This window comes from Chenopodium album, chromosome 27 (assembly GCF_948465745.1).
Source record: "Chenopodium album chromosome 27, dcCheAlbu1.1, whole genome shotgun sequence".
Classification (NCBI taxonomy): domain Eukaryota; kingdom Viridiplantae; phylum Streptophyta; class Magnoliopsida; order Caryophyllales; family Amaranthaceae; genus Chenopodium; species Chenopodium album.
The window spans coordinates 36,083,798-36,094,784 of record NC_137860.1 but is presented as its reverse complement, the minus strand read 5'-3'; the positions used below and the strand labels follow the sequence as shown (position 1 = coordinate 36,094,784).

The 10,987-nt window shown below is 36.3% G+C and overlaps 2 protein-coding genes across 2 annotated transcripts; both read left to right on the top strand.

Annotated features, from left to right (window-relative positions):
• The first annotated feature begins 1,096 nt into the window (after positions 1-1,096).
• Positions 1,097-4,142, top strand: LOC145619372 (cytochrome c-like). Its single transcript, XM_081674051.1, has 3 exons — positions 1,097-1,271; positions 2,632-2,765; positions 3,696-4,142. Exons 1-3 carry the CDS (start codon positions 1,160-1,162, stop codon positions 3,786-3,788), a joined length of 339 nt encoding a protein of 112 aa, XP_081530177.1. The 5' UTR covers positions 1,097-1,159; the 3' UTR covers positions 3,789-4,142.
• A 618-nt stretch (positions 4,143-4,760) lies between these two features.
• Positions 4,761-7,557, top strand: LOC145619247 (cytochrome c-like). The gene is made up of 3 exons (XM_081673899.1): positions 4,761-4,986; positions 6,292-6,425; positions 7,160-7,557. The coding sequence occupies exons 1-3, from the start codon at positions 4,875-4,877 to the stop codon at positions 7,253-7,255; spliced, it is 342 nt and encodes a 113-aa protein (XP_081530025.1). The 5' UTR covers positions 4,761-4,874; the 3' UTR covers positions 7,256-7,557.
• The last annotated feature ends 3,430 nt before the right edge of the window (positions 7,558-10,987 follow it).

Here is a 10,987-nt window from a genome sequence, read left to right as displayed (position 1 = left end):
TGTCAAGAGTATGTCCAATTTGTCAAAAAATTTAGAATCGATCAGGAATAAATCATAATACTGACTACAGTGAACACTTCAATGCCAATTCCAACCAACAATACCTAAAAGAATACCTTAGCAAACCAATTTCAAAGAACCAGTACCCACAAATGATACGATAATGTGGAAACCCTCAGCAACCTCTATCTCTATTTATAGGCTAATAAACCGACTACACCCACAAGAGTAACCCTAACCACAGGCACAACAAATTAAAGTCCAAGTTTTTTTTCCCCCCACCCCCTGTTTAGAAGTACAATTGAGTAATCCCCAAGGCTTAAGTCTACCCTAAGTCTCTTCAAAAAGTACTACACAAAGTACTAACTGTACAGAACATCTCAGGAGGTCTCCTCAACCTCAAAAAACGGAGGATCTATATCCTAAACACACACCCAACCAAACTAAACACATTCCTAACCTACGAATCAAAACCTAAACAACAAACCAAACATGCAAGCCAGTAAAGCAACCAAAACAATAACATCCAAAAGCAGACCAGCTTATGTAGTCTTATCATCCAACCCAAAAAAAAAACAATTAATAAGGAACAAGAACTCGAAACCATACCAGCAAATCCCAGACATGGCGCCAACCAAACCGTATTTCCTTGCAAGCCTCAGCAGCCACGGAAAACCCAAACCAAACCAAGACAGAGCTAAACGGGAACTCCTCCAATTCAACAAGCACAAAAAAGGAGGCCTTAGCTGGCAACAGAAGCAAACTGCAGAAAAGGCAACAGCTGTACCCTCCTTTACAAGTGGCAAGGAGAAAGCAATATAAGGGAGCAAAGGGTAATTTAGGCAATTCATTAAATTCGGGGCTGAAGATGTAATATCCTCCAAAATTACTGTTACTAAACTTTCCATATTTATAAGTGTTATATATAGATTTTGTGGCTAATAGAGGGCAAAAGGGCCATTTCACATTCGTAAAAGGCGTGATAAACGCACACGCTAACCTTTCAAAAAGGGCGGCCCACCGACCTTCTTTCTTCGGCCCAAACCCTTTCCTTCCTTCAAAGGTTTCTCATACCCTAGAATTTTTTCGCATTTTCCTTCTTCTTTCTTGAACCAAAAGAAAATACCAGAAGAGAGAGAAACTTTAGGGAGAGAAATTAATGGCGACTTTTAGCGAAGCACCTGCTGGTAACAAGGATACCGGAGCTAAGATCTTCAAGACTAAGTGCGCTCAATGTCACACCGTTGAGCAAGGTGCTGGTCACAAACAAGGTATTATTCTTAATTTTTTAATTTTAATTTAATTTTTTTTCCAGAATTTGATTTGTTCGTATTTTGTTGTTGTTATGATTTTTATGTGGATTTTGGTTGTTGGTGAATGAGGTTGTTTAGATCTATGAATTGTGAATTAGATCTGTATTGAATTTGATTATTGTTGGTTTCGAGGTTCTGCGATTGTTTGATTTTGCATGAAATTGATTTAGGTTTAATTTTCTATGAATTTTCGAGGTAGATCGTTGAGAGTTATTGATAATTTGAGATTATGTTTGATTGATTAACTTTAAGCATAGATTAAGTCTGTGAATTGCTTTGAGCTGTCCTCCTTCTGTTTGAATTGAATTACGCACTTCAAATTGATGTTTGAAAGGGAGTTGTCTTTCAATTACGCTTCTAAGATGTTTGAATGAGAGACTTGGAATTAAATTTGTGGAAAGTTTAGCAGTTGCTTTATGTTGACTAAGGTGGCTTAAGGTTTACTTTTCTTTTGCAAAATGATTAGATTAAGACATTAGAATTCTTGTTAAGAAATGTTGATGGACCGATAAACAACAATTCGATTCATTTCTTTGTTTACATAATTATAATTGTATTTGAATGACTTCAATTTGGAGTAATTTGGTATGCAATTTGGGGTTTCCATTGTCTATTTATTGTGGTTTTAGATGTGCATATTAATTTTCTGCACAATGTAGCCTTTTTTCAGTCTCATCGTGTTTTTATTGTTACGGATATGCTAATATGTATTCTTCCTCAAGGATAATAGGAGAATTTAATATTGGGATCATTTAATGAATACAGACCAAATTAAGCGACTTACACTCTTTGTTACTCAGCCTCTTTGATCCAAAACAAGCTATTTAGGATCGGACTTTAGAACCCCTTCTATGTGATGTACCATACTACCATGTTAATGCTTGCTTTATATATAAGCTCAGGAAACACCTGTCGTGATACCAAACATGTCTAGGGCTCTAGGCTGTATCTCAATCTTAAGCAACTGCTTGTTATTTGAAATATTAAGTTGCTGCGATTGGAGTGTGTTGTATCCAGTTGCTTTGATTTCTCGAATGTTGGTCAATCAACTGTAATTGCATTTGTTTATTCCTCTGTGTGCCTGTTGCTCCGGTTGGACTTGAGATGACATGATTTTGCTCTTACATACGTTATGTCAAATTTAAATGTATGGTCTGTTAACAAGTTTTTGCTGCTTGACCCAATAATTATCTTGTATATGCTCTGTCATTAGCTGTATATTTATAAAAGCATATGAGAATAATTTGTTTTGTCGCTTTGATGATTTTTATCAACAATCAATTAAAGCTTTTCTGAATTCTGTTTTGTGTTGAATCAGGTCCAAATCTAAATGGCCTTTTTGGTAGGCAATCTGGTACAGCTGCTGGGTACTCTTACTCTGCTGCTAACAAGAACAAGGCTGTTGTTTGGAGTGAAGACACACTATACGACTACTTGCTCAACCCCAAGAAGGTTTTTTTTTTTTTTTTTAATCTTGAAAATAGTTATTTCCTCTGTTCTTTTTTACTTGACCTGTTTCTTTTATCACGCTTGCCAATGCAAAACTTTAACGATCAATAACTTAAATTCTTCATAAATAAAAATTGTAAAAGTTATACATTATGATAGTACTTATTGAGACGAATCCAAAAAGATCATACACGAATATATTTTTCTTTACATATTATTCACAAAAGATGGTCAAAGGAGGAGTGGTGAATAGTGTAAAAGTCAAAGCGGGTCAAGTAATAAAGAACGGAGGAAGTACATAAGGAGTTTTCTACTTTGAAATCTGGTTCAGATGTCAAAAACACTCAAAATCACTTGAAATGTTCTCCTGTCACGTGTTTACCTGTCTTTGTCTTATGTCATATGATTACTACTAAGTTGTCCTTTTTGTTTATCCCTCACTGTCATCTTCACTTGAAAGCGTTAAACTAAGATATAGAATTTTGTTAACTGACATGCTCTCTGCGTTCTGAAAACTAACCTGCTTGTTCTAATTGAAAAATATGTGAGGTTCCATGATACGTGATAATTGCCCCCTACCTTTCCTTGTAGAAAGCTCGTCCTTTTTGAGATTCTGACTTGGCCTAGAAGCTATGTTATATTCGGAGTCTTCCTCCCTGAAAGAGGGTTATGAAAGCCGAACTATATATAAAAGAAGCCTTTTAAGTTGGATCTTGTTTTATTGATGTGATAAATATGGACTTTGTGCAATTTAAACTGTCTTAATTTGCATGATAGGAGTCTTTCGACCTGAATTTTATTCAAAGGTTGTGTGCTACATTGCTTTTGTTTGTTTAATTTGTGTTGTAAGAAACAAGTTGTCATCGAAGGTTGTTCAATGTTTTGGTGACTTGTCTCTGTCACAATCTACTTACACGATTTTAAATCATGCAGTACATTCCCGGCACAAAGATGGTGTTCCCTGGTTTGAAGAAGCCACAAGATCGTGCTGACCTTATTGCATATCTGAAGGAATCTACCCAGTGATCTGATTGCACCGCATATACTTCATTCCTTTTGTCTAGGAGAGATCAAAGGAGGATTTTGATCAAAAAATGAGTTTTTTTCCATAGCGAGACCAACTTAGAATTCGTTTTTGCAAATAAGTTTTACCATGATGGGGAAATGTCACCCTCGATTCATATCATGCCATGCTGCTGCGGCCTGGTTTATTAACAATTGTTTACAGACAATTTACAGACTTGATTTGCTTCTGTAGAAGGAAAGAAAATGGAAAATGTTCCATCTCTTTTGTCATAGAAGCTGTATTAAGCTTTACAAATGGTTTGAATTGTGATCATTAAGATTTTGTGGCACTTTCAACGATTCATTTCTTTCTTACTGATGCATTCTTGATAAGTATCTTCTCGTGGTCTCATTCACATAATATCCTGCAGGTCGTAGTCTAAAGTTGGTTGTCACTTCGTTAATACTTACTTCTCCAGCAGTGTAAGAAGGAGCTTAAATTCATTTGTCTTGATTATGCTTATACTGACCAATCAGTTTTATTCATAATTTCATATAACTGATTGTTTTTGGGTCTGTCAAGTGTCAACCATGGTATCATCCCTGTTGTGTAGTTGTGCACCAGAATTTTAAAGTTGGTCGTGCGCCTTAACTTGCATTGACCCTGCCGATCCTTGACTCCTTGTGCTTCCGACGTACTTTGTCGAGTCGGGTTTTGTGTACTTTTTCAATGGTATGGTACAGATTCACTAATGTGGCATGCAATGAATATCTCATATTCATATCTCTTATCATTCTTTATTCGTGTTGTGTCATGGCGTGCAATGTCGGCTCCATGCCATTTTAACTAGCATCATTCTAATGTAGTCCTACTAATCAAAAAAGAGGGTCGTCATAAGTAGACACGTGGCTTGATTTCGTCCATTAACATTAAGGCTAGCAGAAGACTGAAGACAGGTTTCGTGATAAATAATCTCTCTACTTTCCAGAAGTTTCTTCAATTTTCGTCTCTGAAAAATAAACATCCCACTTTATTTTCCATTTTCTTCCACCGATTTTCAGACTAATTGTAGCAAGTTAAACAATTTTTGTTTGTTGTTACTAAAAATGGCAAGTTTTAGTGAAGCACCAGCAGGAAACAAAGATTCAGGAGCCAAGATTTTCAAGACTAAATGTGCTCAATGCCACACTGTTGAAAAAGGCGCTGGTCATAAACAAGGTCTCTGTTTTTTCTTCTCAATTTTCTCTTCTTAATAATAATCAAGTTATGGAGTTTGTGTTAAATGTTAATCAAGAATGATGATCAAATAATAAACCCTGATCAGCCAGCTTGGAATTAATTAATTGTGCTCTAATTTCATATTTTGGGTTAGAATTGCTAGTTAATGAGTTGGTGCTCTAATTAAATGCTAATTAGAGATTGTGATTATTTGTTTCTACTTATGTAAGCACTACTGTGTGTTTTTGTGCACCTATTAGAGATTGTGATTTGAACGCCTTGTTGCTACTAATCTAAACGTTCAGCTAATCGAGTTTGTGATTCGAACACTTGGGTTGTTGCTGCTATTATTATGTGTGATCGAGATTGTGCACCTATTAGAGATTGTGATTCCAACACTTGGGTTGTTGCTGCTTATTATGTGTGATCAAGATTGTGCACCAATAAGAGATTGTGATTCCAACACTTGCGTTGTTATGTATGACCTATTGTGTGCAGTTGTGCACGGGCTTGCTTTATAGCTAATGAACAGTGTAAGCGCGCTCTACTATGTGCGCCCATTAGAGATTGTGATTCATTGCTGAATAAGGAGGTCTCCCCGTCTCGGTTTAACTTGTTTATTGAAGCCTATTTGAAGGGTATTGGTGGCTTAAGTTATATGTGGATGGTTTTCGAAGGGGTTTTGTATTTGCTAATTTTCTTAGGTTTTTAGATTCATTTAGACGATTTTTACTATCGACTCAGGCAATATAATGCTGATTTAGTGCTATATCTTTAATTCTCTATCATATTCAAACACAATGATGTTTCAGTGAGCTTGTATTTGTTAGTTGTATCATTTAAGGGTCTAATTTGTGCTTTTATCTTTTAATTTGTTGCATTACGCGTTTGGCCTATAATTTCTTCTACAAACATCGTGGCACTTACATGTGATATTTAGTTGCACATTATATATAACCTTTGTTGTATTGTATTATAATGGTCTTCAAGTTTCTGTTGATGTTGTGGTTGATCATGATCATAAGATGTGTATTATAATGGTCAGGTATCTTTAACTAAATAAGTTTCTGTGATTAGTGACCTTGTTATGTTTGTGGTAATGTCGTGTTGTGTCTTGACAGTTATTTGAGAATGCTTATGAATTTTTTTTTTTAAAAAAAAATCTATTTTGATACTTAATTGTGTGATTTATGCTTCTTCTGTCATTGGTGTTATGAATCAAATGCAGCAGTATATTTTGGCTACCTCTGACAATACCATGAATCTGTATTGTGGCTATTCTGATTCAGTTTTATGACATTATAGGTCCAAATCTAAATGGTCTTTTCGGGAGGCAGTCAGGCTCTGCTGCAGGATATTCTTACTCTTCTGCTAACAAGAATAAGGCCGTTTTGTGGGGAGAAGATACATTGTACGACTACCTGCTGAACCCAAAGAAGGTATGTTGAATTGTTGATGACCCAATTCTGAAGCCTATGTTTGATCATAATTTGCGCGCCACAAGTGTTTAACAAGTTCATAATGTGAAAGTTGGCTTAACTATAAAATTATTTGCATGTTTTTTGTCCAAAATTACATATTTTGACAGGAATAGTTGATTTGAACTAGGGGAGTTCAAGTATTGAGTGTATAGGCTGATGTCTCCCATTACATCTATTTGTCTGTGAAAGATTTACCTCCACTTCTTCACCCTTGTCTTTATGCTGTACAAGCTGTGTAGTGTTTGTACATTGTTGCCCTGTTTCAGCTTTCTTCAAGTTTGTTTCAAAGTCGATATAATTGAGCAAAATATTTTATCCTTGCTCCTCAATTGTGATATACTTCTTCAGTTCTTCCACTGCAGCAAAATGCTAACATAATCTAGTCTTTCCTACAGGTTGGCATATTACTACTAGTAGGTTTTGCCTATATGCCATTTTGTTCGTCCCAAATATAAGTAAACATACACTTTGAGTAGTTTTTATATTTCTTGATCCTTGTAACTTAATACTATGTTAGCTTTTAATAGGGGCAGAGGCAGCTACATATATAGGAGATCTACATGCTGTGATGTTATTTAGGCCAAATTATAACTGCTCTCTTTGATTTGAATAATTTGATGTATGAATGTTGGAGAATAGTATTGAAAAATATATCTTAGAATTAACTTGCACATATTGTGGTTGCAATGCAGTACATTCCTGGAACAAAGATGGTTTTCCCTGGTTTGAAGAAACCACAAGATCGTGCAGACCTGATCGCATATTTGAAAGAAGCTACTGCTGAATAATTGCAAAGTATCCACTTTCTTGCCGGAGATAACATCTAAAACTTCTCATTAGCACAACTGCATGAAAGGAGCTTGCAATAATTGTTTTTCAAATAAAATTAAGCATGATTCTTTGTTATTTAGGCTATAAACTTGGGTTATGATGGGTCTTTTGATCTTCTTTCCATATTGCAATTCATTGTTGTTTAGGCTGATGAAGCGTTGTCTTCGGACCATAGTTAATTGATGAATAAGAACTTTGTATTAGTTCTACTGATAAATGATGTTTATTTTGTGGGAGACAATCTCTCCTTGTCATTAAATATGAACTTGTAGCTAGAGCTGTCAAAAACTGATTCGACTCGAGAATTCGACCTGAAGCGGTAATGATCTGAACCCAACCTGTACCCGGACAATGGGGTGAAACTATTGACCTGTAACCCGGCCTGAACCTGACCATATGTTAATCGATAACTGATTTGATTCAATACTTTTTGACCTTAATTCGAAATTGCTCCCGTCCTGAGAGTAACCGTCAACCGATTTAATTCGACCCAACAACAATTTGTACCCGAACTAGTACCCGATCCAATTAGAACATGTACCCGAGTCATGGAAGGTTTAATAAAATTTATGTGCCTTTTCTTCAACTTATATACTAGTAAAAATCTGTAAACCCACAATCAATTCAGCTTGTATACTTTTTGTTCTCTATTACTCATATATAGGTTTAATAAATCTTGATAAAACTGATCAAATTATAGAAGGCGTAATTATATAGGTTCAACTTGAGCACACGAATATTTATTAGAATTGAACTTGAACCAAAACCCAACTTAACATTAACTCGTACTCGAATGTACCATTTATTAACCCACTCAAACCTGACTCACACACAACCCGAACCTGAAATTGAATCCGATCTAAATTTGGCTCGAATTGAACCCGACATATTTCCGAAAAGGTGAACGACCCAGAATAAACTCAACTGCAATTGACCCGACCCGAACTTGAACCTGATATGAGGCTAGATTGACCCGACATAACCAGTTCCTAATTTAACCTAAGACATGAATTAATCCAACTCAAATCTGACTCGAATACCCGAATCGACAACTCTACTATAATACACGAAATTGGAGCGATTTAGGAGGCGTCGGGAGCTAGTGTTGGAATTTCACAGAACACTACGAGATCAATCCCGGGATCATATTAAATTCTGTGGACCCATTTATGACCATTATCTGACAACGTAAAGGCCCCGTAAGAGCTTTTAGCCAATACATGAGGCATGTACGAAAACGGGTAAAATGACCATTTAAAGGAAAATTGGATGGTTCCACCCACACAATTAAACTCTTGGAGGGTATTAGGGATCATCATCTCGGCAATTTTTATTTTCGGGAAAACAAAAGTTAAAAAAATTACAAAACTGAAGGCAATATAATCAACGGTTTTTGAGGAACTTTTTAGTTTTCGGGACCCGGTGGTGAAATGGTTTTGTAATTTTTTTACCTTTTTTATAGTTTTGTAATTTTTTAACCTTTTTTCGCCTGTAAATAAAAAAAATGCAGAGATGTTTACCATGGTCCCTAATACCTATAAGAGTCCAATTGGGTCGGTGGAACCATCCAATATGCCCTTAAACGGTCATTTTACCCGTTCACAACTTGAAATCATTTCGTAAAATCAAACCTACCACAGACGTTTATGACAACATATAATGATCATATGTGGTTTCAAATGGAATTATATGACCCAGAGATGTATCCCTTATGGTCTCAAGGCTTTTTACCACCAGGCCAGACCCCGAAACCTCAAAATTTCCTCAAAAAGCGTGAATGACCTTCTTTCGCCCGAAACTAAAAATTTCCAAGATGTTTACCATGATTCCTAATACCCTCCGAGAGTACAATTGGATCGGTGAAACCATCCAATATGCCGTTAAACGGCCATTTTACCCGTTCACAACTTGTAGTGATTTCGTAAACTCAAGCCAACCACGGACGTTTATGACAACATAAAATGATCATATATGGTTTCAAACGGCATTATATGACCCCGAGATGTATCACTTAGGGTTTTAAGGGTTTTCGCCATCGTGCCCTTAAACCTCAAAATTTCCTCAAAAGGCTTGGATTATAGCCTTCAATTTTATAATTTTTTTTGACCTTTTTTCGCCCGTAAATAAAAATTGCCGAGATGTTAACCATGGTACCTAATACCCTCCAAGAGTCCAATTGGGTCGGTGGAACAATCCAATATGCCCTTAAACGGTCATTTTACCCGTTCACAACTTAAAGTGATTTCGTAAACTCAAGCCTACCACAGACGTTTATTACAACATTTAATGATCATGTGTGGCTTCAAACGGAATTATATGACCCCGAAATGTATCCCTTAATGTCTCAATGCTTTTCGCCACCGAGCCCCGAAATCTCAAAATTTATAAAAAAACGTGGATTATAGCCTTCAATTTTGTAATTCTTAGACCTTTTTTCGCTAAGAAATAAAAATTGCCAAGATGTTTACCATAGCCCCTAATATTCTCCGGGAGTCAAATTGGGTCGGCAAGACCATCCAATGTGCCCTTAAACGGTCATTTAACCCGTTCACAACTTGCAACGATTTCGTAAACTCAAGCCTACCACGGACGTTTATGACAACATATAATGATCATATGTGGTTTCAAACGGCATTATATGACCCCAAAAAGTATCCTTTAGGATTTCAAGACTTTTCGCCACTGGGCCCCGAAATCTCAAAATTGCCTCAAAAAGCATGAATTATAGCCTTCATTTTGTAATTTTTTGACCTTTTTTCACTCAAAAATAAAAATTACCAAGATGTTGACCATGGTCCCTAATATCCTCCGGGAGTCAAATTGGGTCGGTGGAACCGTCCAATATGCCCTTAAACGGTCATTTTACCGGTGTACAACTTGTAGTGATTTCGTAAATTCAACCCTACCACGGACGTTTATGATAACATATAATGGTCATATATGGTTTCAAATGGCATCATATGACCCCAAGATGTATCTCTTTGGGTTTCAAGGCTTTTCGCCACCGGGCCCCGAAACCTCAAATTTTCCTCAAAAAGCATGGATTATAGCCTTCAATTTTGTAATTTTTTGATCTTTTTTTGCCGAAAATAAAAATTGTTGAGATGTTTACCATGGTCACTTATATCCCCCGGGAGTCAAATTGGGTCGGTTGAACCGTTCAATATGCCCTTAAACAGTCATTTTACCCGTTCAAAACTTGCAGTGATTTCGTAAACTCAAGCCTACCCAGACGTTTATGATAACATATAATGATCATATATAGTTTCAAACGACATTATATGACCCTCAGAGAGAATCCTTTAGGATCTCAAGGCTTTTCGCCAACGGACCCCAAAACCTCAAAAATTCTCAAAAAACGTGGATTATAGCCTTCAATTTTATAATTTTTTGACCATTTTTCGCCCGATAATAAAAATTACCAAGATTTTTACCATGGTTCCTAATAGCATCCTAGAGTCCAATTGGGTCGGTGGAACTATCCAACATGCCCTTAAACGGTCATTTTACTCGTTCACAACTTGTAGTGATTTCGTAAACTCAAGCCTTCCACGGACGTTTATGATAACATATAATGATCATGTATGGTTTCAAACGACATTATATGATACTGAGATTTGTCCCCTAGGGTCTCAACACTTTTCGCCACCGGACCCTGAAACCTCAAAATTTTCTCAAAAAGCGTGGAT